Below are 26,960 nucleotides of genomic sequence, written 5' to 3'. Positions count from 1 at the left end.
GTCCCGCAGCTCAGGAGGCCCTTGAACGCCGCGTCCTTGTCTCCGAGACCCGAAATCGTCTCATTGGCCCTCAGCCAGCCTTTCGGCGCCCCACACAGGCTCCTCAGTCACGACGCCGTGATGGCGCCGGTGCCTTTCGTCATCAGGCTGTCACCTACCGTGGTTCAGCCGCACGTCCTGTTCAGCCTCGCACTCCCGCTGGCCGGGGACACACCTCAGCCCATGGGCAGCCACCCAGACACCAGGAGCCACATACTTTCAGGCCTACAGGGGGTTTGCTTCGTCGGCGCCCCCCCAGAGATACCAGAACCACTGTCTCACGTCGCTGACTCCGTCGGGTCGACAGTGGGGTGGTTCACAGGAGCTCAGCTCAGCCGCTGGAGGGAGATTACCACCAATCGCTGGCTCCTGCGTACACTTTCGGAGGGATATCGTCTCCAATTCCGCTGTAGACCCCCCACTTCATACCGTGGTGCGACCCACAATGGTCCGCAACCACGGACAGACACATGCTCTTCAATTAGAGATTCTCGAGCTCTTGCAGAAGGGCGCGATAGAACATGTCGATATACAGGTTCACCCAGACGGGTTTTATTCAACCTACTTCCTTGTCAAAAAGAAAGATGGTGGGTTCAGGCCCATTCTGGACTTGAGAGGACTAAATCGTTATCTCAAACATCTACCATTTCGCATGCTGCGCATCAAAGATGTCACACAAGCAGTCATGCCTCATGCATGGTTCACTTCAGTGGACCTGAAAGATGCATACTTTCATGTACCTATTGCCCAAGAACATCGCCGCTTCCTCAGGTTCGCCTTTCAAGGGAGGGTATATCAGTTTTGCGTCCTTCCTTTCGGCCTCTCACTAGCTCCCCGTGTGTTCACACGCTGTGTGCAGATTGCCCTCGATCCCTTGCAACATCAGGGGTTACAAGTGCTGCCGTATCTCGACGACTGGCTGCTGATTGCACACTCTCCACAACAGGTGGCAAAAGATACTCACCAACTGCTGAATCATGTGATGGCCCTGGGGTTTACCATCAATTGGGCAAAAAGTTCTCTGACTCCATCTCAGTCAGTGGAATTTATAGGCATGAACCTGGACTCCAGACTGATGTTGGCCTCTCTAACTCCGGCCAGACGGCTTGCCATAAAAGGCACCCTCTCACTGGTGCGCAGGGGTCGTCACTTGCATTTCTTGACCCTGCTTCGCCTTGCGGGTCTTCTAGCTGCAGCAACATCGGTTGTGAAACTGTATCTGCTTCCTTTCCAGCGCTGGCTGAAGTCCAAACGACTCTCCCCAGAACGACATCGCCACAGGCTTGTTCATATCTCGCAGGGCTGCATCAGAGCACTACTGCCATGGCATCGGCAAAGTCTGTTATTGCGTGGTGTGCCACTAGGGCCTCCGCCGGCGCGGCGAGAAGTGGTGACAATAGACGCCTCTCTGACGGGATGGGGAGGGGTCTGGAACTGTCGCGGAGTACAGGGCCACTGGGGTCTGGAACTCCGCTCCCAGCACATAAATCTGCTGGAGCTTATGGCTGTGTGGTTGACACTTCGCCATTTCGAAGCGGAACTGAGGGGGAGGCATGTGTTAATTCGGACCGACAACACTTCAGTAGTGTTCTTTATCAACCATCAAGGGGGCACCAGGTCAAGTCAGTGTCTGACCCTGACACAGAGGCTTCTTGTCTGGGCAGACAGGCATCTGCTGTCTCTCAGAGCTGCACATATTCCGGGGGCCACAAACCACACAGCAGATGCCCTCTCTCGGGGAGGCCTGCGTGCGGGAGATTGGTGTCTCAACAAGGAAGTGGCTCAGATGTTGTGGAGGACATATGGCGAGGCGGAAGTAGATCTGTTCGCCACCCAGCAGTCGTCACTGTGCCCGTTTTGGTTTGCGTTATCATTTAAAACGGCCTTCTTATTGGCTATAACGTCTGATAAACGGGTGAGTGAAATTCACGCCCTGTCAGTCAGTCCTCAATGTACGCGTTGGGGCCCGGAGGATAGTTTTGTGACATTATGGCCTAACCCTGCCTTTCTGCCTAAGGTTATGTCACCTCAGTTTATAAATAGGCCTTTTTCTCTGGCCGCATTCGGTCAGGCGACTGAGCCTAATAGACTGGCCTTGTGTCCTGTTCGTGCCTTACGGCATTATGTTTCTGTTACTTCGTCCTGGCGGACTTCAGACCAACTGTTTGTGTCCTTTGGAGGGAAAGATATGGGCTCTGCCCTTTCCAAGCAAAGCTGATGAAGTGTGAGACAACCACCAAACGCAATTTGCATGATTATCCAAAGATTTTTTAAGCAGACAGGCCACAAATCAAGATCTACGACACCACCCCTACATTAAATCATATTTCAATACAAAACAACGCAGGCTGCAACTCCCTATGGAAAGTTTTCAGATCTGCACTCTTAGAATAGGTTGGCGACGCAGAGATTTAGTCGTGGTCAGCATATTGACCACTAATATCGGCAGATTCGCAGATGGCCAATGGCAGCAAAAAAGGCCCATATCGGCCAATACCGATAGCCTGCAGATATATCGGTGCATCAGTACTTAATTTGTTAGCATTCCACTGAGCAAAAGACAGCAACAGGAACTTCTGATACTATGCTTGAACTTTTCTCCCTTGATTTGGGTATGACTTCAACATTGAGGCGGTATTGTGGGCGGAATTCAGGACAACACAGAGGGGCTATCAGCCTGTAAGTAAGCACATTTCTGGCAGCATGAAGCCCCAGCCTTTATCACCTGTGAGCTTGAATAATGCCTGGAGAGAGAGCGAGAGCGAGAGCGAGATAGAGATAGAGATAAAGATAGATAGATACTTTATTGATCCCCAAGGGGAAATTCAAGAGCGTGGCTCTTTTTGAGTGCGTCTCTTTTTGAGCGTGTCAAATATTGAGCGTGGTTCAGCGCGGTGTGGTGCAGTCAAAGTTGTAATGGAAACAGAAATTAGTGTGGTACACCACAGCTCTGCACAGCCACAAATTACAATGGAAACATGACTTTAAATTGATAATACCGTTATCTATGCATACTCCCATGTCCCCTTTACAAATTATCAGTTGTATCTAAAAACAATTTGTGAAACTGTGGCTTGTGACTTCCGAACAAATGTGTCACTTGTAAATGCTCAAGCCAAAATAGGAAGTGGAATCATAATGCATATTACAATGGCCATTTTAGTTCCAGTGGCATCCACACACATATACACACCCTGTAAGGAGGAGGTCCCTCTGTGGTGGTTCAGGGGCCAGATTCTGTCCACCGGTGATTGGCCAGGGCTAAAGACAAATAAGAGGAATAGGGATAAACATAATACATATTAAGACCAACAGGAGAAAGGGCACCATTTCATTGCAATAATTTAACTTTTTTCATGTTTTACACAAAAAATCCACAGACCTTGTTTGAGTAGTGTGTATTTTGTAAATCACCAGCAGCTAGTATGCGTTCCCACAGCTTGAGGGGAATGCTGGAGACATGATGTGAGCAGGTGATAGCTGAGCAATGCAGTGGCACCAGGTAGGGTGTTTGAATGACAGGCCATCCATCAGACTGGAGATCCACCACCACCAGCTCTTCCTCCACCAACACCACAAGAGCACTGGGGTCGCCTACAATGATGCCCACAGATAGACAGATAGATAGATAGATAGACAGACAAACAGAGACAGATAGACACAGAGACAGACAGACAGATAGATACTTTAGGTCATGTCTATTTACTTTACTTATTTGATGCGCGATGCGTGTTGCTGGTGTGTTAATATGCAAGGACATTTACCTGTATGCTGCTCTCCTTCTCTGATAACAAAGAAGTCAATAATGCGGGATGTGAAATCAAGTGCAATGTGAGTCTTGCTGTGGATGACAGAGATACAGTGCCTGTCCCCATAGCTGGCACGTGGCATTCCCCCACTGAAGATCACGAATGGAGGCCTGTGGAGGAACCAAGAGCAACACAATTCAAATTTAGGAAACTGGCATGGATTAAAAAGAAATTGATGGCCAAAATTGACCAACTGTTTTGGTCACTTGAGCTATCTTGGGTATGCAAAAAATGGATAGCAGAAAGGCTCTCAACCTGCATCAAGGGTTTCTGCAGAGTTCTGTCAGTCAAATTTAAGACGTTTTAAGACCTTTTTTATGACCATTATGATTTAAAGTTATGACCTATACGAATTACGAAAAATAACTTCAGTCATTAGTCACACTATTCAACACCTACAGACCTCCACACTCTATAACGCAGGAGACCGGGGTTTGATTCCTGCTTGCTGCAGCAATGTTGAAGGGGCATTTCTTACAGCTAAACCAAGCTAGATAGATAGATAGATACAGTAGATATATAGAGATAGAAGGTCGGGCTTGTGGAGCTATAGGCAACATGGTCCTCGCTTTAGATTGGGGGGCTGCAAAATTTACTACAAATAGGTAAGAAAGGTCTTATAAGCATATTAGTTATCCACCTCTTTGTCTTATACACCATTAACAAGCTGCTTGTTAACACTTACAACTATATGCTTGTAAGTAACTTAAAAGGCTACTTATTAACACTTACAAGCTGCATGTTAACAGTTAGTTAATGTTATTAAAGGATAATAACAGTTAACTAACTGTTAGTAATTAATTGTTAACTGCTTATAATGCACTGTTAATACCTAATAAGCACATGTTATTCTAAAGCGTTACCATAATTTCTAATATTTTATGATCTGCATAATAGTTAGCTAAAATAGTTAGTAATTTGAATAGATCATGTTGATTTGTAAACTACTACACTTGTCATTACATTGGTAGTGTGTATGTCTAATTGAGCGCCTGTCACTTTAAGAGAAACATGAAAATAATTTGCTTTCAATCTTACGGATTTAGGCTAGTGGAACATAGTTGCGCATAGTGCAAGGATAGGTGAATGCAATTCATTGTGTTTTCTATCATTCTGTAATTAGATAAAATAAATCCTCAAAAGACTAACAAGTTCAAGAAAATCTTTCTGGGATCATAGGAGATAGCCTAAGTGTCTTGCAATGTTAATTTCTATGATTTTGGTGAGCACTACTCAAATGACTGACATGATGCAGCATGAGCTAACGGGAAAGTTAAGGAGCTCCCTCCAGATTTAAAAGTTTGTTAATGAGGAAAATAGCCCATTTCTAAAATGTCATTATACCCAACAGTAGGACTATGCAAAACAGGGTCCATGCAAAACATTACAAATTGCATGATTACAATGGGAAACATAATTAGAATGATGTTTTGCATGGACGTGCGCTGGTGTGCGTTCATGAATGATAGAAGGATGGTGCGTTCACCTGCCAATATGACTGTTGACAATGCGCTCTTAAAATAACATATAAACAACTCGCCATAGACTTCTGACCAGGTGTACAATAGCGATTTTCAGACAATGCGCCAGCCCCCCCCCAGGTTGTTAATTGCCACACCCATGGGCGCATTGTTTAAAAAAAAAACGTGCAAAATACCGAATTAAACTTTGCGCGGGTAGAAAACGAGTTGTACGCCATGTGCCAGTGTGCAAAATACAGCCAAGTCTGACTAATAGGCTGCACTGTTCAAGTGTCAGTCTAGTGTCCTGTACCGCAAAAATACGACAAACTGTGTTTCCTTTGGCAGACATGTGGTTAATTATTAACTGGAGAAGGTCATGTGAAAAACTCTGGGTTAATGACACAAAGAGAAAAACATACATCTCTCACATTAGTTACAGCCCAAATAAACATACCCTTGTTTTGTGGGAAACTGAAGAACTTTGGAAATGGCTTTACAGGGGAAAGAACCTGTGTGTGAATGAGGAAAGCAGTAGTTATTTTTATGACAAATTTGGTGGACAACTTTTGTTTTGACTTAATATAAAATGTTACTGCAGTCAACTATTCCAACATGACAGACTTGCTGCATATGATCAGGACGTCATCTTACCGTAAGGAGTATCCTGCTTTTCAGGCTGGGACTGCACATCACCTTCCGTTGTCAGCCAGCAACAATAGCTGCCATCACTATGAGAACTAAGTATTTGCTCTCCATCTTCCATCCACCATACACTCTCCAATTGCTACAGAGAAAACACTTTATTACTTAATGCTACCTCAACTACTGGTGTTTAACTAGTTCAGTTGTTTGAGGCATTTCACAGTATCATAGTCATTATAGTAAAAGTAGTAATATCATAGCCATCATAGTAATCATAGTTTTGGTATTTGCCATTATTTTATGATGATCATCATGATACTATTATAGTTCTACTAAAATGTGTATTATATTATTATTATTTTGCTCCCTGGATTTTTTTTTTAACTGTTGTTTTTATCAAATGTTTTCCAAGCCACTATGAACAAAAGTGTCTGATAAATACAATAACAGTATTCATAAGTAAATCAATGAGCAAAGCACATAAATTAAACAGCGTTTAGTACCTGAGTGCCCAGGAAGTGCTGGAGGGCACACTGTCTATCCAGGTCCCACAGCACCATGAGACCACGACCATAGCCAATCAGCACCAGCCTCGGATTCAAGGGTTTCTCCTGCAAGGCCTCCACACACTCCAGGTTTCGGCGGGTAACATATTCCTCTGGGATTCTAACAGAATAAGTGAAGATTACTACTGGAATGTGCAACACATATCTGCATCCACATCTTATTTCAAGACCAGAAATAAGTAACTGAAAACAAAGACTAGCATTATTTAAACTCTTGGAACTCTAGTCCATTTAACAGTCAACTATTTTTTCAATTAATAGGTTGTCTGTTTGATGTCAAAATATGTCAAAAAATTGTGAAAATATCGATCAGTGATTCCAAAAACCCAAAAACCCTAAAGGTCTTGCTTTGCCCTCACCCTATTAAAGAGGTTAAGCAGTGGGTTAAGCAGTGAAGAAACCAGAAAATAACCAAATTAGCGAGAATTAGAAGAATTTGAATTTTGGCCAAACAAATCATACCAATTAAACAATTATCAAGATAGTTGCCGATTCATTTAGACAACTAATCAATAGACTATCCTTGAAATGGAAAAGAAATGGTCCCAATAGATGCAGCACACTCAAACAAACATGGTAAAGTGACTGTATTAAATTACCCTGTAAACATGCAAGGGTAGTATTTACAATTTAAATGCACATAAAATTACATAATTTTAGTTTCACTTAAAAATGGAAAATGCAAATAAATAGGGTGTATAAAAATATAGTGGATTGAAAATGTATTGTATACAAGTGTGTGTATGAATTAGATGGAAAGGGGATGTTCTACCTGGCCTGGACATCTTCCACACTGATGTTCCTCTCCTCAAGTTCCCGAAAACCAGGCACCTCTACCACAAAGACATGACCACCCTCAGTGCCCAGCAGAAGCCATTCACCTGATGAATGTGCCAACACTGTAGTTACCCGTGTCACGCTGGGTGGAGCACTGTCATAAAAATAAAAGAGAATTACTGTGTTGGGGTGGTATGCCTCCGCGTAGCTGCGAATTTCTGGTTGACTTGGTTATAGTTTTGAAAAAATCTAGTCCATGTGAACATTTATAATAAATCTGAAGAACATGCTTCAAGGCATTCTTGAGATATGGCATTCACAAAAAGGGACATACATATGGTCAATGTGACCTTGAACTGATGAATTGATTTAATTTTGGAAGTCAGAGCCCAGGTAAATACTCGTACCAAATTTGAAGTATTTTAAGGCAGTGTTTAAAGCATTTAAAACATTCAATGTGTGATGTAAATGTATGCCTGCACATCTACAAGCATGTGTGTAAAGGCCAATTTACTGTCTAAGCAACAAGTTTCACTTGACAAAATATGATAGATCAAATTTTAAACGGCGCTTGGATATCAACTAAAAATTCTACCAGAGCTAGTGTGACTGAGATAAACATTAGAAAATGTACAAGTTGTTATAGAGACTAGGTGACATTCTATTAGACAATCTGCTGATGGTGCAGGACTGAAAGCCTACAACATCTGTTGACAACAATACTTCTTCATTTGAGCACCTGGACCATAAATCAGCCTTATAGAGCCATCTTACCCAGGTGGTCCAGTGAGAGTGAAACGACCCACTTCCAGAAGCTCAGACACACCATGGTGGGCTCTTAGAGTCCACATGTGCAGACTGTTGTCATCCAGCAGAGTCACTAATTCCAGCTTTAAAAAAAAAAACATACAAATTTAGTTTTCAAACCATCCCCTCTCTAAAAAGAGCCAAGAGTGACAGAATAATGCTAGAAAACGTACCTGGTGGGGCAAGAAGTGCACCTGAGTAACTGTGGCATTCTCATCATGCAGCCCCATAAATTCCACACCTGGGGCTCCATATCTTAAACTTTGATAAGAAAAACTCAAACATATAAATGAAACACAGTAGCCAATGGCCCTGTGGTAAATTTCATGACTGCTATGTACATCTAGAGGCAATGAATGAAAATACAAGTAATGGCATATGTAACGGAGGCAGACTGAGCTAGCATCAGGGTTCCTACACATTTTACATTTCAAAATTCCATACTTTTTCCATACTCAAATGTTCAGACCGTATTCTAGATATTGTCAATGGAGTGTTCTACTAGCATCGTGAAGAGCTGTATAATAATGTTTATTATTAACTTGATAGCCCTCAGAAAACACTTGCCCATTGTTGGACACTTTTCGATGGGGAAGTGCTGTGTTGGAAGGTGCACTCACATTTGATACAGCATACTACATTGGACACTAGTGCACTGCTGGCAGAGGCCTCAGAAATCACCGTAAACAGTATTATTTGTTTGCAATAACAGTTTATCAGATAATGCAGACACTGCATATAAAGTAGGGAATAACTGTGCTTCCGCTTCACAGTAGCTTTGTGCCCTGCACCGAACTCTCCTTATTCAACAAAGCCAAAGTAAAAAAGTGTTCCATTCTGTCGTACATGAATGTTGATTCTTATATTTATCATCACTTTTAGCATTCATCATTATTTGTGACTAATTAAACTAAACATTTTAGTTGTAAGAAATCATCATCCAAAATTTGATGAATTTTCATTTTCATTTGTGATAAAAATCGGGGAGGATAACTGTGCTGAACGCATTCTATTAATAATCCTTCATAACATGTACAATTAAAAAATAATTATTAAACCTGATTGTCAATACAATTGGTAGATTTGTTTTCCCCATGACCAAGAATGACTTAGTTGGGCCATTAGGGGCGGTGAGAGGAGTCTGCCCTTAAGAGAGTGACACTCACTCCCATTCATTTTTTTAACAAGCCTGGGTGATGTTCCAGGCCTCTGACCCTCCAGCTCTGAGGGTCTCCCCCTTAAGAGAGTGACACTCACTCCCATTCACTTCTCCACTCTGGACTCTGGACTCTGGACTCTGCGCTCCCCGACTCTGCCGCCAGAGTCGGCCTGCCCTCTCTCTCTGCTGGACACACAAGTGTTGGCAGCCCATGGGCCAACCTGGACTCTGAAGGAGGAAGGAGAAGGGAGGCTCCCCTCTCCTGGGAGGCTCCCCTCTCCTGGGGTCTGCTGCTGCAGACTAAAGCTTGGATCGAGGGTTTGATTTTCAATGGATCGCAGCATTGGAGCTGCTCAGCCACGTACGAAACCCTGACCCAGAATCAGGTCGTTGTTTTAATTAAACAGTCGGATTCCCCTGGTCCGCACCAGTTCTGAGTCGGCTGCTAGGCGCCGGCCGAGGCCACGCGCCGGGTGAACCCCCGTCCGCCCGGGCCGAGGCCCAGACGAGGCGAGGGGCCCAGCGCGCGCCGTAGCTGGGGAGATCCGCGAGAAGGGCCCGGCGCACGTCCAGAGTCGCCGCCGCGCACCGCCGCTACCCGGCCCCGCCAGAGCCACGTGCGCCGTAGGCGGCGCGCGACGGGCGACCCCGCCGACGACCGCCCCCGAGAGGACGGCCGCACGATGAGGACCCGCCGCGCGCGCTTTCCGGCGGCGACGACAAGGCAGAAACCGGGGCGTCGGGACGGCCGCTCCTCCAGCCGCGGCACGGGCCCAGCCCTGCTTCGCACCCCAGCCCGACCGGCCCATCCCTCAGAGCCAATCCTTATCCCGAAGTTACGGATCTGACTTGCCGACTTCCCTTACCCGCCTTGTTCTAACATGCCAGAGGCTGTTCACCTTGGAGACCTGCTGCGGATATGGGTACGGCCCGGCGCGAGATTTACACCTTCTCCCTCGGATTTTCAAGGCCCAGCGAGAGTTCACCGGACGCCGCCGGAACCGCTGCGCTTTCCAGGGCACGGGCCCCTATCTCGGGGCGAACCCATTCCAGGGAGCCCTGCCCTTCACAAAGAAAAGAGAACTCTTCCCGGGGCCCCCGCCGGCTTCTCCGAAAGCCAGGCACACTACAGGCTGATTCTGTTAAAGGATACAGTTTGATGGCCCCAGAACGAGTGCCAATTGCAAGCAGATCTAAATCAGGGCTGTAACCCAGAGCACTGGGTTGGTGAGGGAAGCCATGCTCCACAGTCTGAAAAGCAGAATGAGAAGAAAAATTAGCTACAGTGAGTTGGTGGGAAATGACACCTGCCATTGTCTATGTTGTACTTGCATACCTTGTTGAACTGATACAGTTCCTGCTTTAGCTTGTCACGTTGAGAATCATGGCCATGCCGGCGAAACCTCTTCATCCTCACAGAGCGAGTGCTATTGCCCCGCTATGTCCACTCCTATTTTACCAGTCAGTTTCCTGGGAAAGACAAACAGAGATTAGAAAGATAATCTAGTTTAAGGCCATTTTTTAAGTTAAACAAATAGGCCTAGTAGGTGATTCCATTTAAAGTAATCAATAGACTGTAAAATATCTGGTATTGGACTAGTGTGCCATGAGTAGGGGTGGGCGATATGGCCTAAAATTCATATTGCGGTATAATTTGGGACACATACGGTAAACGGTATATATTGCGGTATAATTTGGTGTGTGAATTTCAATATAGGTCTAGCAGGTTCTTGCATAAAATAGTCAAGATACTTATTTAAAAATGTATTGGCTATAAAAATGATCAAAGTTTTATTTAGCCTATTCACTGCAGTAGACATCACTGTATGAAACATTACAAAAACATGAAACATGACATGATATTACATAGAACTGTAAATCATCTGATCATCTAATATTTACAGATATCTAGGCTATAACATTTATTTTATATTTGGCCTGTTATAAAATCATGTATTGAACAATTTAACCACAGCTCAGCTTTAAGAAACTCAAATAGCCTAGATGCATGCTTAGCATTTTGTGATCATTAGGCTAAGGCTACTTTCACAAACTCAGTCAGCTGTCCTCTGATTTACCAATATCTAGGCGATATTTGTAACATTTATTTTGTATTTGGCCCGTTATGAAATCATGTGGAACAATTTAAACACATTGTAAAACTTAAAGCCCAAATTTGGAGACATCCATGCATGTCGAAATTTACTGCAAATTCAAAACTGGATTACTCTGGAACGGCTAACTGTACAGGGGACTGATTTACACCTTTGTGTTCGGTAAGGTCTGCTGTTTATTTTAATATAAGGTTTGTCGTGTGTTAAAAGAAGGGTTCGTGAAGTATCCGAGATGAATGGGTTGGGAGATCATGGGACGCAAAACCTTCAGTAGAATGTATGATTAAATTGAATTATATTATTTACTTTTCTCGCGAACCGTTCAACTAAGCAATTATCGGGTAACATCGTTTAAAAGCTGAGAAAAAGCTCTTTCATGTGATACTTGTGATGTCTGTGTGATGAATAGGCTACTTCGCGAGTAGTTCAACTGAGATGAATGGAATTTGGACGCACTTTCTTTCTTGCGCTGTCACTTTCTCCACTGCGTAAAATACTCAATTAATTTGCGCTGTGAAGGCTTAGATTATTTTGACAGGCCACACAGGCTCTGCAACCTCTGATTTTCAAAGGGGCCTCACGGCCAACGCAAGAGGCAACGACGTGGCCGCCGTGAAATTCCTACCCTGTTTGGGGGTTTATGTCTGTATTTCTCCTAAGTTATAAGTCTAAAGTTAGCGTCTTTATCGTGACATGTTTCCCTTTTAGTTCTCCCTCGTGTGTGATCGATCCTTTTTGTGTGGGGGGCTGCGTCCACCCCTGTATGTGTAGCGTGTGTGTGTACTTGACCTGCTCCGTGTGTATTGTGTTCTGGGTCTATGTCCCTGCTCTCGTTCTCAGCTAATAAACCTTTTGATTGGACAACTGTCTGTGTCGCTATCAAATCGTTACAATACCTTCACCGCTCGCTGCCATTTTTCCACACCTGTGGCCTCCTCGTGGTTGCTGCCGGTCCCGGCAGGCCAAGCGTGTTGCAATTTGATGACATAATGACCTATCGCAATATGCCGGTATAACAAAAATCTCAATCGTTGGCCAAATTTTTATCGCATACCGCTTATACCGTTTATATCGCCCAGCCCTAGCCATGAGAGTCATCTCTAAGGTCGTGCTCTGATAGCACCACATTCTATACAGTTAGCAAACATAAACACTTCAAGATGTATTTGCTTAAAGCAGAGGGGTGTACCACATAGGCTAGTACAAAGGTTTTTAAACTGGGGGTCGCCAAAAATATCGGTGGGGTAGCAAAATGAAATTGCAGTCTAAATTAGACATTTTTCAAGGTTTTTTAGACCAACCTGTTTAAAAAAAACTGGGATACTCAGTAGCCCTAGATGTCTTCCTAGAAGACTTCCTAGGTCACCCTCTCCGAAATTCGAAAAAATCACTCCTTTACCGACCTTTCACGTCAACCGACATTTTCAGAGCCTTGTGAGAAATAGAACAGATACATCTGATACACCTGTTTTTAGAAGAAATAATTTTTAACAAAAACACGTTGCTCACAATTATTGGCACCCCTGCTTATAATACCTTCTTAAGCCTCCCTTTGCCAATAAAACAGCTTGTAATATTTACCTATGACACCCCATAGAGTTGGAGAATACAAAGCAAGAGATTTCAGACTGTTCGTCTTTACAAAATCTCCCCAGATCGTCCAGATTCCTAGGTCCACACTTGTGCATTCTCCTCTTTGACTCACCCCACTGTTTTTCAATGGAGTTTAATTGGACTGAGATGGCAATGGCCGAAGCTTGATTTTGTGTTCAGTAAACCATATTTGTTTTGACCTGGACGTTTGTTGTGGTTCATTGACCTGATGAATGATCCAAACATGACCAACGTTTAGTATCTTGGCAGAAATTGACAGATTTCCTTTAAAATTTCCAGGTTTTTCTTGTTGTTTGTGATATCATGCACCTTAATTAGATTCTGAAGGCCTTTGGGAATAAAAACAGCCCCACAATAGCACAGCCTCTACACCATAATTCTTATTAGGTATGGGGTACTTTTCAGTATAGTCATAATGAATGTATGCCAAACACACCTAAAGTGTTCCTTGCCAAAGAGCGCAATTTTTATTTCATCTGACAATAGAACACACTTCCAGACAAAGCCACTGTACCATTCAGTAAATCCTGCCGTTTACATTGGTAATTAAATGACTGGACAGACATTTACCTAGCATGCCCTCTAAATAAGCTATTAGCAGTGGTCACTTTTGAAGACTGTTTGGGGGACCTGGTGACCCCAAGATGACACTTTTTGTCTGTAACTCTCCAATAGTGGTCCTCATGGAATTCTCACCATCCATCATCCATACTGCACGTGGGGGCAACATAACCATGGGTCTTTGTCCAAGCATGTTTGTTACATTTCCAGTTGATTAGAACCTTTTAAATCATTGTTTTAAAGGTCCAGTATGTAGGAAATAATGGAAAATAAACTGTAACCATTCCAAAAATGATCACCATATGTTGTCAGAGAGTAAGGAAACACGATGAATTGAAGTAATGGCGTATTTGACAACATTACTCTAACTCGTAAAACCCCGTAAAACCCATGAAAAAAAAAAGTTACGGGGAGGAATCTCTTAAAATTTTCTTTTATGTTTTGAACGATTAATTCTAGAATAGCGTATTAATAATGGGCTAGCGCGTCCTATTTGGGTTGCCAAATTAGCAAAGGCCAGCTGTCAACAGTTGTAGTCATGAACGCCTACGAGACGCAGGCAAATTTCCAAAATTAAAACAAGAAACAAATTAAGTGGACATCGGAGGAGCTTCCTGAGATGGTGACGTCTTCATCAAATGAAGAATATCAAGTCTGACGCAGAGCTGGCCAAGCAGCTGCAGGTCAACTAACGTTAGCTAAGTCTTCATTACATCTGGCAACCCAGAAGAGGCTCGCGTCTGGTAGTCTTGAGAACGTTCACCAGTGTTTTGATTTTGGCCTACAGAACGTTCAGTAACAATCCTACAAATCGCACATTTAACTGTAAATATAGACATTTTCAACAAAGTACCTAGTTACAGTGCATGAAAATGCACTGTACTGTTCTTCCAAGGCTTTTTCTTCTTCTGCTTCTTCTTCTTCTTCTAACGCATTTAATGCAGCTTCAACCGTTTAACGTAGAAACTTCATTCAAACTGCGTTGCGTAGGTCTTACTTAGGACATGGGTGCTATGCATTTTTCAACTTTGTAACTTTTATACTTTTTAAACTATTAATTAAAAACTATCAAAATTTCTCCATTGACTTAACATTATGATTATGACATCACAATACGGCCGTTAAGCAATTAGAATCCTATGGCAGGTGTTCGGGCCACCTGCATCAACTGCCAGTCTCAGGCTTTAAGCATACAAACTGGAAGACTACACATCCTGTTCAACTGCTTCCTCTGCCAAAAACTGTTTCAAAATAAAAGTCCTCACTACAATATTTCACTGTTAAACAATTTAACACTTTAAACTACTGAACTTTTTAACTGTTCAGCCATTGTAACTGTTACTTGTCATCAACTATGACTCCTACCCACTGTAGCTAGTTAGCATGGTTAGCATAGTTAGCATGCTAACATTGCTAACATTGTTAGCATTTTTAGCAAAACTGCTAAAAATGATTAGCTAAGTTAGCTAAGTAACATGGTTAGCATAGTTAGCATGCTAGCATGTTAACATGCTAGTTAGCATAGTTAGCAAAACTGTTAAAAATGATTAGCTAAGTTAGCTAAGTAACATAGTTAGCATGCTAGCATAGTTAGCATGCTAGCATGCTAGTTAGCATTTTTAATAAAACTGCTAAAAATGATTAGCTAAGTTAGCTAAGTAACATAGTTAACATAGTTAGCATGTTAGCATGCTAGTTTAAATTTTTAACAAAACTGCTAAAAATGATTAGCTAAGTTAGCTAAGTAACATAGTTAGCATAGTTAACATGCTAGTTAGCATTTTTAGCAAAACTGCTAAAAATGATTAGCTAAGTTAGCTAAGTAACATAGTTAGCATAGTTAACATGCTAGTTAGCATTTTTAGCAAAACTGCTAAAAATGATTAGCTAAGTTAGCTTAGTAACATGGTTAGCATAGTTAGCATGCTAACATGTTAGTTATCATAGTTAGCATAACTGCTCAAAATGATTAGCTAGGTTAGCTAAGTAACATGTTAACATAGTTAGCACAAAGATCCTTAATATACAAAGATAAAGCAGCACAGGCTTCTACAATAGAATGGAATTGTACACAGTTCCTGCCTCCTAAAAAGGCGTGGTCAGAATGCGCTGACGCTACCTCGTTGATGAAAACGTCAAATATTTTTCATTTTCGCGCCTCTCTCTTGCTGTGACCAACTGGAGCTGGCCTGGGTGACTGAATTTGGTACATCGTCGTGGCAAGATGCGGTCTGATTTCCAGGTAAGTGGCAGTTTGAAATGTGGCGAGGTATTTGTGATTAGTCTGTGTCAGTGTAACGAGTTATCTATGTAGTAAAATGTCTGCGGAGTTTAGGTAATAACATTATTATTATCTCGTGTCGCCGTCATGAATGTTAGCTCATTGAGGAGTAACGTTAGTTGACGTTAGCTAGCTAACCATCTGATACCGATAGCAGAGCTAGCTGAGGCACTAGCTACCAGATTAATTTGGTAGTTAGGCTACAAAGATAATTTACGAACCTGATATTTGCTCTACCTAAATCGGCATCACTATAGCTTGTGGATCAGATCTACTGCAAGCGACATTGATTTAGCAGTTTTGAAATGTGTTTAGTTGCTAGTAAAAAATGAGTAGATAGCTACCGTATGTACACAGTTGTTGGTGCACTGAATTTTATTATCAGCCTAGCGTAGCAGCTAGTGAAACATTTAGTTTTACGCCATATTCTCTGTCTGTCCTTGATGACGCGACGATTTTCTCTACTGATCTCTGCCCCGATCCTGCACATTACATATTTTTGTATTAAGTTTGTCTCTGATGGCAAATGTGTAGTCAGGGTGGCGCTCAACGATTGTGTTGAATAACGTTACATCAGTTGTGAGTAGTTTTTCTCGGATGGTCTTGCACAGACCCTTATCAAGCAGCACTAAAATGAACGTCATGTTTGCTAATTCTCTCCCCAGTTGTTGGACGAGCAGAAGGACGCTATGGATGGTGAGGATGAACCCGCGATGACAGCAAGGAATGCACTTGAACCTGTGTTATTCAGAGGATAAGTCAATGCTATGTACTGTGTTCTGTAACTGTCCGCTCTTGTGGCCATTCAAATGTATAGGGCAATTCCACGCAAAACTGTAACATCCATAACACCAACACAATGCCATGGTATTTAGTTGGCATTATGGATGTGACAGTTTTGCGTGGAATTGCCCTATACAAGTTACAGACTTTCAAAGTTAAACATATCAAATATAATTTCATATAGGCTACTAACAATCAGACCTGAAGACTTCATGAAACACTACCAAAATAAAGTTGAAACTAATTCTACAAAAGGCACTCCAAAGGAAAAGCCTTTTTGGCTGCATTGGCCAACATGTTTCGACCAACAGCCTGTCACTATGAAACTCTGTAACTAGATTTAAACTTCCCTCTGTATGGAAAAAAAGATCTATTATTCAACATTAGTTAACACACTGAGAATGATTGCTGCACTATATGTATTGTTCTCTAGCAACCTGAAGGTCCAAGACTCAATCCACTGAAGGCTCTCCGTAAGATGGTGGATCTGATGTCTGCTTTGTGGTCCTATAGGACGACGCCATGGATTGGGGTCAGAGATGCACCTGAGAAGTAAGTGTTTGTGTTTGTAATCAAGTGCTGTAATCACAATTTGACTGATGCTAAAACTGGAGTAGGGGATTTGAATGGACATTTATACCGTGAATTTAAGACATCAAAAAGCCTGTTCATGGCCTCAAAGAAGTCAGTCGTAGTATTTGCCTAACTTGGCAGCCTCTCCAGCTGTATCATAGTCTTCAGTCCTATTGTGTTATCACAGCATTTATAGTATGAAGGATCATATTAAGCAAAGCAATGTGCAGGTGTAGTAACTTAATTTCAAGAACATAAGAACATAATTGTAATTCATGATGTTTTTTTTTTTTTTTTTTACTTTGCGTGGTGTTGTCTCTGTTTTAGGTGCTGTAAATGCTGGCCATATGACTTCAACCTTCATCCAACCAAACGAAGAGATCCTGCTTTCCTACACTCCATTCAGGATGTTAGTTAATTCAAAGACAATAACAGTATTTAGTTTTGTAAATGCTTAACTACCACTCAATGCAGGACACATCTACTGGCAGTTGATGGAGGGGGTTTAGGGCAGTTGTGCTATTCTTTTCCTTGTGGCTAGACTGCAGAATGTGGCTATGTATGCAGGTGTTAAATTGTGGGATTTGTTGAAAATGTGAATTTCAAATAAAACCATACCATTCAAAGTTAGCCTCACACACTTTATACCCTCCTTTCCTCAGGTTTACTTGTTTGGATCGGATGGACAAGTCGGCACTCCTTATATTAACAAGCTACCTCTTTCTTCTACTAGTTCAATAATATGGTATCTGAAAGAGAAATGCCAGTGTTCATCATATTTTTAGCCTTATGTCAATGAAAAAATAAGTGGTGTATTTCCATTGTAATTTGTGTGGATAGTAGGCCTAAAGATATGGCCGTGTGGCGGCGCTGTGGGATACATCGATTGGCGCTACTTTATCAAACATCAGAGGTAAGGCTAATTGAGAAAGCAGACGTCTGGTTAGGTGTGCTAGTTAGCAACTTGTTAACCAGGGGCACGTTTCCCATAACCATAGTTGCTAACTAAGTTAGCTACTTTGTTGGTTACAATGCAAACTATGGTTTTGGGAAACGCACCCCTGGCTGTCCAGATTATTATGTGATATGACCTACTTGTTAAACAATAATATGCAATACTATAGTACAGTGGTTCTCAAATGGGGGTACGTGAGATTTTAAAATATACAAATAATTTGCAATAAATGTAGTCATGGATTACTATCCAAATGTTTGAATTTTGTATGTGTTTATTAGTTCCAAAGTTTAATAAATTAGACACTGATGGCACAGTGCTCTGTTTTAAATCTTTTTTTTCTCAACCAAAAATGCTTTGCGCTGGTTAGGGGGAAGGCTACTCTACTTGGCTGAAAAAATATTTCACAGGGGGGTACATCACTGAAAAAAGGTTGAGAAACCACTGCCCTAGTTTATGTGTATGGCCGTCTGCTATACAGCCTATTTGAACGCAATCCATTTTCGCGATTGAGTGATCAACATCGAAGTGGTAAGCAACGGTAACTTATTCCAGAGAACCTTCGGCTACTTAGTAGATCGCGTGCCAGTGGGTTACAGAAACAGACAAGTGGCAAACAAAGTCGTTTTTCTCATTAACTGTTCATCTGAAAAACGCCATGTCGATGTCAGAATGTAAGGAACACATGTGAATTACAGAAAATGCATTAAAATGCCCAATCTCGAGCTGTATAATTAAGGGCTGGGGCATAATCCGAGAAAAAATGATTTCTTCCATAGGGCCACAGTGTAAAGAATCTCTCGCTAGTCTCCTAAAAAGGCGTGGCGCTAGTGAACCCTACGTCATAGGGGAACAGGAAGAACCCTTCTGTGAATCGTCTCGCTTTATCAACCGTCTCTGGTTAGCATGTTAGCATGCTAGTTAGAATAGTTAGCATAACTACTAAAAATGAAAACATTAGTTAAGTTAACTAAGTTAAGTAACTTGGTTAACATTATTATCTTTGATAACATAGTTAGCATAACTGCTAGCAAACATTAGAGCCATTCCAACTGTCAGTTATCGTCAATTATCTACCTAAATAATTTAACCATTTAAATTATCCACCTAATTAACCGTTCAATCATTCCAACTATATTAAACCTTATCTACCAAGCAAATCATTTAACTATATAAACTATCCACCTATTTAACTGTTCAGTCATTCCAACTATATTAAACCTCATCTACCTAGCAACCAATATAGTTTGTTTTTACTCTGTATGATATTTTACATCATATTTTTTGCATTTTCATGCACTGTATTTCCTTCAGGAAATGCTTTTCTAGTTTTTATTAACATTCCCTGACTTACAAATGTCACCTTTCTTTTTATTTAAATTTTGTGTATTCTCTCATCTTTCTAATGTTGAAAAATGACAAGAGGATTTTGCCTGTGTCGCTTTATTTTCATACCTTAGTGAAAAACAAAGTAATGAACTATGAAGTTGAAATTAGATAGGGAAATGCTTCTGTTAGGTTTTGTATGTAAGATTTTGTAGGGGTGCCAATAATTGTGAGCAACGTGCTTTGGTTAAAAATATTTATTTCTTTATGAGATTTTCTTTTTTCTCAGATTTTCTTCCCTTCAAGGGTGGATTTTTCCTTGTTGTTTTAATTGTGAGAGTACAATGTATCATCAAAAGATTATTTTTTTATACCTGTTTTTAGTCAACATCACCAAAGGTGCCAATAATTCTGGAGGGTACATACATAATACTGTGTAGTGACCGGTGCAAATAAATTACCACCAAATAAAGTGGAAAAATAACCAGAATAATAATAAGAGCAAGATTTAGATCAATAAAGTGTGAAGTTATCTTGACTGCCAGGCCTAACATTTCTAGCAGCAATAGACTAAAAAGTGTGATGTATTGAATGTCTTCTAGAATTACAAACTCATATACAAACAAGCTATTTATTACTCGACAAACCGGTTAGACAGATAAACACAACCACCCATTGCTTCCTGGTAGACATCTGACTCAGTAACGTTACACACCTGAAGAGGGGACACACCTCTAAAGTTAGGCCTACAGGAACATAGACGCATAATGGCGATAGCCAGGGTCAGCACAGCCAAACATTACATACACCATTATACAAATTATAGACAACCAACCACTTCCCTAACACTTACGAGAAAGTGCAGTATAAACTACATACGTTAATTGATAGTAATATACTTAGACTAACTTTACCATAATCAACTGCAATGTGTTAGGTGATGCGCTAGCAGTTACACACGCTGTGATGATATAAGTTTATTGCCAGAACAAATAAAAAACCTGCGCTAATTAACCTAGTCAACTGCAATCACTGATAACCTGGTGGTGAGCAACATAAGCAAACGTTAAATGCTGGAGGAAATATTAGCGTTAGTCATCGAGACCAGTCAGCTAACGAAACATCTGCTTAGCACTAGCTAACGTTAGCTAGCAACCAAACGTCACCTGACTTAACGTTAGCTAACGTTAACAAACACTCGACTAAGTTGTGATTATGCCAACTACAGTCATTTTTGCTATGATTACACGATGCCGGTATTACCTTGACAGATTATGTGACGATGGACTTAAAGAATACTTGTAACTGCTGAAGTATACAGGCCTTTGATAGAATTGTTTTTCTTTTTTTTATCTTAACGGTACCGTTAAAGCTAACTTACCAACCGAGCTAACTTCAGCCAGTTGGATGTCCAGCTGGTTAGCTAGCGATAATTAGCTTTCAATCGAGCAAATGTTATTGAATAGCAACTAGCCAACAATGAAAGTGTTCCTTGTTATTAATTTATTGGCTATGCTTGATCTCTAACGTTAGTAACCTAACATTACTCTGCAGGCAAGATAATCCTGGTCAAGTTAACGTTAAAATATGAGTTAGCGCAGCTCTCACTGACTTGGCTCAAAACAACACCTGTAGACACAGCACCTGTTGGGACAGCCAGGAAATGTAAAGATGACATTAACGTACCTGGATGATTTTCGCTTTTCCGAGAGTCGACAAAGCGGTTACGAATCCTGGACTAACTTTTAGTTCCTTTGTACCTAAGTTAGCTGACTTAGCTTGGTTGGTATTCCTAACGTTAACGTTACAAGGATGTCCAAAACGAGGAAGCAGCTTTCTTGGTGGAGCAACTTTAGCTCCACCAAGCTAGCTAAATAGCTAGAAATAGCTAATTTACAAAAAGATTGTCGGATCACTAACTGTTGTTTCACCCGAGGGTAACAACCATTTCTTGATATCCCGTTGACTTAAACAAATGAGCCCCTCTGTACACTCCGCTGCAAAGAAGACCAGTTATTTCGAGGAAATTAGTTAGCTAATGTTATCTCCTCTTTCTACAAAATCTCTTCCGGTATACTGCCAGTCGGGGCAAAGATAGACCCTCCCCCAAATGAGAATGGCTCTGAGAATGTATCAATGTATCCTGGCTTAACCCCCCATAGACAGCAAATCAACACTTAGGGTTTACAGTTTTTCTCCATTTGGTTTGGCTCATTGCTTAAAACAGAAATTACATTCTCAAAACACTAAGATAGCCTAATTTGGCAAAACGGCCTTACAGTTCAGCACAACACCAATGCTCACTTGCAAAATCATATCTCTCAAAATGTTTCACTCGTGCTTCAAAACTAAATTCCTTTCCCACATAAAGAGTCAGTGCCACGAAAATGGCAAAGATCCTTATCAATTGCTTTGGCTCATTTATTGAAACAGACCAGCCGTTCTCAACACTCTTGGTGCTTTTGCCAAAATAACCTGAATGGTTCAGCACAACACCATGGTTCACCTGCAAAAGCTCATATCTCGCCAAAAACAATTCACTCGTGTCAAAACAAAAACTAAATTTCTTTCTCATATAAGTCAGTGCCCCCAAAATGCATCGTCCCTTTGACATTGTGTAGGCTAAGCACTGCAAGTCAAAATGTTTAGATGTTTTGTCACCATTGAAATATCTCATAGTCGGGGAGCCAAAGTCTCAAAAGTGGGTTGGACCTGACATTGTCTGCCATACTATTTCTGTTTTTGCTGTTAACTTTGACCCTAAGAAACACTAATTTGAGGGTCTGCTCTGCCGGAAATATCGTGAAAAAAATGTGGCCATTTTAGTCTAGGCCTATCTTTTTTATCAGAAAAATGTGAAAAATGTTTTTTTTTTCCCTCAACTCCTCAGTGGGTTGGGTAGGCTGTCAATAAATGCATTCCAGGTGCACAGAACACATGTGCTGACAACATCCACTGAACAAATAACTATTAAAACACATTTCTACATGATTTTGCATCAATTTAATGCAAAAAAATAGGCGTTTGTCACTTTTTTCCAAAAAAATGTATCTTTACTTCATTGGCAATCAATTATTCCCCCAGGTTATTACTTCAGCCAATATGCCATTCTTTTCATCAAACAGTATACTCATTCCACAGGAAAAAATATAAAAATCCAACGAAAATCAATGGATCTGTGATGTTACACTACTACTGTAGTTGGCGATCAACAGGCTCAGAACCTCCATAGAATTTTAGGCTACTCTCAAAATTCCAAAAGACATCATGGCCTAGGCTTTTTATTACAGTTTTTCTCAGTCGCTTTGGTGCTATTCTCACATCACTATTAACATTTGCACAGCAGTTAGTGCATTTCTCAAAACAATTAGTGCAAACTGCAAAACCTAGTGGATGACCTGCAAAAGCACGTCACTTGCTCAAAATGGATAGTCCATTCCTCAAAAGCACGTATTCATGTCAATGAAACTGTCAGTGTCATCAAAATGAGAAGTCTTGACACCATCGTTTATGAACAAGATAGTCAAATGGCTTTGTCATGTTTTCATTATGACAGTTCTCTCAGTGTTTTCCAATGCAAAAAAGGGCAGAACTCGGTGACACTACCTGAACATGCTCAAGACAGCACTATACAGTACTTGTACAGCCATTTGAAAACTACAGTAAAGTTACAGATTGCTGTAGTTAGGGGAGTAAGTGAGTACAAGACACTGAATATGTACATTTTTACTGTATGCTCTTTGCAATTCTACAGCATTGTGACAGAATTTGATAACTAGTTCAACAATGTTGTATGTAATGACTCAAGCAATGAAATGAAGACTATTAGTTTTATAGGGAACGACTATTCAGTATCCATAAGTATATGGAAGAATATTAGACTCAAAAGTTTTGTACGTGTGTATCACGTTTTGAAACTGTAGAAATTATTTGTAACTGTAAAAATGATCTGTACAAGTAATTGTCAATATCACAAATATGCCCTACACTTACAAATCTATTCTACGGGTACGGATCGGTTTTACAGCTACAAATCATCCTACAGTTAAAAATATTTTACAATTACAAATATATTCTACAATTACACATCAATATTCTACGCACAAAAAGCTGCTCTACAGTTACAAATCTTTTCTACAGGTGTACAGACTTTTGCACCACCTTAGGGACGAGAAGTGTCTCATATGTATTGTGTGTGTGTGTAACAGGATTTGTAACTCTAAAAATGATTTGTGATTTAACAAAAAAATAACACGAACAATTTTAAGTATTACTCATGTCGTTCACTTACAAATATTTTCCACAGGTATTAAATATTCCACAGTTGCTGTCTTTCAATTACGAAACTATTCTGCCATTACAAATCTCTGCTGCTCGCACAAGTATTTTCTACAAGTACACAAATACTTTTGAGACTGTTCTGGCGCTTCCTGTTGAATAGCCAATCTCATTCTCTTAATAAGACTACACATCTTGTTCAACTGTTTCCTCTGTCCACAACATAATTTAACCATTTAAACTATCCACCTATTTAACTGTTCAGTCATTCCAACAATATTAAACCTCATTTACCTAGCAAATCATTTAACCATTTAAACCATCCACCTATTTAACTGTTCAGTCATTCCAACTATATTAAACCTCATCTACCTAGTTCAGTCATTCCAACTATATTAAACATCATCTACCTAGCAAATAATTTAACCTTTTAAACTATCCACTAACTGTTCAGTCATTCCAACTATATTAAATCTCATCTACCTAGTTCAGTCATTCCAACTATATTAAACATCATCTACCTAGTTCAGTCAATCCAACTACATTAAACCTCATCTACCTAGAAAATAATTAAACCTTTTAAACTATCCACCTATTTTACTGTTCAGTCATTCCAACTATATTAAACCTCATCTACCTAGTTCAGTCATTGCAACTATGGAAGTTGGTAGATTTCAGACAGAAAATACGGATTACCTATTGAATGGTGGGTGAATTTCGCCACTTCATTTGTCAGTGAAGATATTCAAGATAGTGAATGGTAGATATTCACATTTAAAAAAGTAAATTTTGACTCCTGCTTAGTGTTTACTAATGATAGCTTGCTAGCCAGCTAGCGATAGGATAGGTAAACAACAACCATATATAGCTAGCCTTTATGGAGTTGGTCGGACAGGACTAAGCTTATATTTCAGTTTGAAACATGAATTCTTACCCTTTTCCTTTCGTTTGAAAAAGCCAAACAGTTTCAATTGTTTTTTGCTGGCCATGTCACGTCTGCTTTATCAACGTACTGCAACCTATGACTCTGCACCACCCAGTGAGTTGACAGCAGTAACGTTAGTTGAGAGCACAGATCCACTGATCTCAGACCAGACCGTGAAGAAGCGACCCTCTGCCGCTCACCCACCCCCAGCCCACCCCCGCCAGTTCTGCTTCTCCTTGTCAGAGTTTAGTGTTCGGGATTCCTTGTTCTAACAGGCTACGAGGGATAGAATGCCCAACGAAATAAAAAAGTTAAATAAAAAATGTTTGGCTACCCGGGCTGAGCTCAATTTACCCCGGGCTGAAGCCCCGGTAAAATTGGCTGGCGACGCCCCTGACTGATCATAAGGTACAAAATAAATAATACAGAAATACTGTGCTGGGCATTGGTAGACACATTCATCTGTCTATGTATCTATTTCTTCTGTGTAAGCAGGTTCTTATGGATCCCCAGTTGCTGCCTCCTTCTGAAGCACAGGTGGGTCATAAAATATATTTTACTGTCTATGAAAATAGGTCGCCGCCCGATGTGAGTTTCAAAAAGCATACCTTTTGAACTTGTTGACGGCAGTATTCTTACTTAAAACAACATCCTCGGATGTGTATGTTTTATATTTTGTAAAAGTTAAAGAGAAATCACTACTATTCTATCTTTAAAAGTCAATTTATTTTCAAACATTTTTGTTGGTTCCTGTCAGTGATAGATCATTATCTATGATAAATTTATCTACACTGGCAGGTTATTAGAGAGGCTGAAAACCAGACTGGAACAGGCTCTTCAAAGGCAGCCTCTGGACCTAGACTATTTATCAATACCCCCTTTAGGAAGCACCATTAATGCTTAATAACTTCCTTTCACCTTCATTATTGTATTTGGGTGAAGGGAGTATAATTCAGATGTTTTTTGTTTTCACAGTGCAGGATTGTATGTTTATGAAGCACATTTGAAAAAAAAATATTGACTGTTACCACATACAGTGGGTCCCATTCAGAAGTGGCCACTTCTTTCGCACTTTCTGTGATTCATGCAGCTGTGTGAAATGTATTAAAACTTATCGCCACAAGGTGGCAGTTTAAGTCCACTGTAGCATTTGTAAACAGGGCAGTGGAGTGCATTCAAAGGCGTTGCAGTGGCAGTGAGATACTGTAAGCAGAACGAAACTGAAGATCACCTCGTTGAAGTCATACAGTAGACTAGGCTAAATCTGCGCACTGTTTTTGTTGCAGATGATTTTGAAAAGAGTGGTTTGACCAGATGAAACGGAGGTTGACGAAGATGAAATGGAAGACTCATGCCGTGTCACAGCCTACCTCAGACAATACGTTGTAAGTGGTATGACAAATATTTCCTAAGATCCCTTAGGAATCTTAGGATCAGAGTGGGGCTGATCAGAGTGATTTGGATTTGATGAGAGATCTGTATACTTGAACCACTCGCAGACTGAAAAATATGTGAAAGTATCCCAATCCGTGAATTGGTGAAACACACTGAGCACACAGTGAGGTGAAGCACTCACTAATCCCGGCAGTGAGCTGCCTGCAACAACAGCGGCGCTCGGGGAACAGTGAGGGGTTAGGTGCCTGCTCAAGGGCACTTCAGCCGTGCCTACCGGCAACCCTCCGGTTACAAGTCCGAAGCGCTAACCAGGCTAGCATTGTATAACAAACAAACTACTACTAAAAGGATTTTCTGATATTGTCTTTTAATTCTTACAGGTTCTTTAGAGACATTGAAAGACCTGGTGGTCTTCTGGACGGGACACCTTCAAAGAAGCTAACGCTGAAATAAAGCAATTATGGTTTTGGCTTGATCTAGTGTTGTTTTCTGCAAGTTCAATGCAGTATAGTCAACAATTTCAGTGTTTCAGACGGTGACCAGAGTTCCAGTTGTTCAATTAATAAACTATGCAATGAGAAACTGTATGCCGATTGCTATTTTTCCTAGTTGTATATTTAACTACAATGTGTGCACCATATGCAGTAGCCAGAAAAGTTGTGATTTTGTTTCTCAGCTGCCACAAGGCACCTACGTGTATCCCCAACTTGCTCTGAGAAACTGGCTCTGGTAAGAATTGATGTCTAAGTTGCTTTGGATAAAAACGTAAGCGTCATGAATAAAATGATTTATTAAAGTTCACATATCCACGCATTAGGGAATAATATTTAAAAATGCAATTTTAAATGTATCAGACAGGACAGGGGAGAAGTCTACAATAATGGTGTTCAAAG

At 40.9% G+C, this 26,960-nt stretch overlaps 1 protein-coding gene and 2 long non-coding RNA genes across 7 annotated transcripts in view; 2 read left to right on the top strand and 1 right to left on the bottom strand.

Moving 5' to 3' along the window:
- The window catches only part of llgl2 (LLGL scribble cell polarity complex component 2), a 50,213-nt gene extending 28,656 nt beyond the window's left edge, over positions 1 to 21,557 (bottom strand). For 4 of the 5 annotated variants that reach the window (XR_012990158.1, XM_076298696.1, XM_076298698.1 and 1 more), the window contains exons 1-12: positions 21,156 to 21,557; positions 10,599 to 10,732; positions 10,416 to 10,513; positions 8,277 to 8,358; positions 8,071 to 8,186; positions 7,292 to 7,450; positions 6,457 to 6,619; positions 5,963 to 6,095; positions 5,766 to 5,820; positions 3,804 to 3,958; positions 3,422 to 3,633; positions 3,233 to 3,300 (exon numbers count right to left, since the gene is read on the bottom strand). Coding sequence is in view for 4 of the 5 variants with exons in the window: in XM_076298696.1 (XP_076154811.1) it covers positions 3,233 to 3,300; positions 3,422 to 3,633; positions 3,804 to 3,958; positions 5,766 to 5,820; positions 5,963 to 6,095; positions 6,457 to 6,619; positions 7,292 to 7,450; positions 8,071 to 8,186; positions 8,277 to 8,358; positions 10,416 to 10,513; positions 10,599 to 10,673 (1,316 nt within the window). In the remaining variant the exon portion in view is untranslated. Of the gene's footprint in view, positions 1 to 3,232; positions 3,301 to 3,421; positions 3,634 to 3,803; positions 3,959 to 5,765; positions 5,821 to 5,962; positions 6,096 to 6,456; positions 6,620 to 7,291; positions 7,451 to 8,070; positions 8,187 to 8,276; positions 8,359 to 10,415; positions 10,514 to 10,598; positions 10,733 to 12,677; positions 12,808 to 21,155 lie in introns of all 5 variants that reach the window. The other variant, XM_076298697.1, reaches the window with a different exon arrangement.
- LOC143138620 (uncharacterized) lies at positions 15,618 to 17,155 on the top strand. Its single transcript, XR_012990266.1, has 3 exons — positions 15,618 to 15,793; positions 16,498 to 16,528; positions 17,049 to 17,155. It is a non-coding gene; the product is annotated as an uncharacterized LOC143138620 (long non-coding RNA).
- A 3,549-nt stretch (positions 21,558 to 25,106) lies between the features above and the next one.
- On the top strand, positions 25,107 to 26,507 carry LOC143138619 (uncharacterized). The gene is made up of 3 exons (XR_012990265.1): positions 25,107 to 25,209; positions 25,959 to 26,057; positions 26,448 to 26,507. It is a non-coding gene; the product is annotated as an uncharacterized LOC143138619 (long non-coding RNA).
- The last annotated feature ends 453 nt before the right edge of the window (positions 26,508 to 26,960 follow it).

The sequence above is a fragment of the Alosa pseudoharengus genome, unplaced genomic scaffold, assembly GCF_046254945.1.
Source record: "Alosa pseudoharengus isolate Yale_2024_CS ecotype anadromous, Long Island Sound unplaced genomic scaffold, YU_APseudo_1.1 YU_APseudo_1.1_scf_21, whole genome shotgun sequence".
Classification (NCBI taxonomy): Eukaryota; Metazoa; Chordata; class Actinopteri; order Clupeiformes; family Clupeidae; genus Alosa; species Alosa pseudoharengus.
This window is presented reverse-complemented; position numbering and strand designations above follow the sequence as displayed.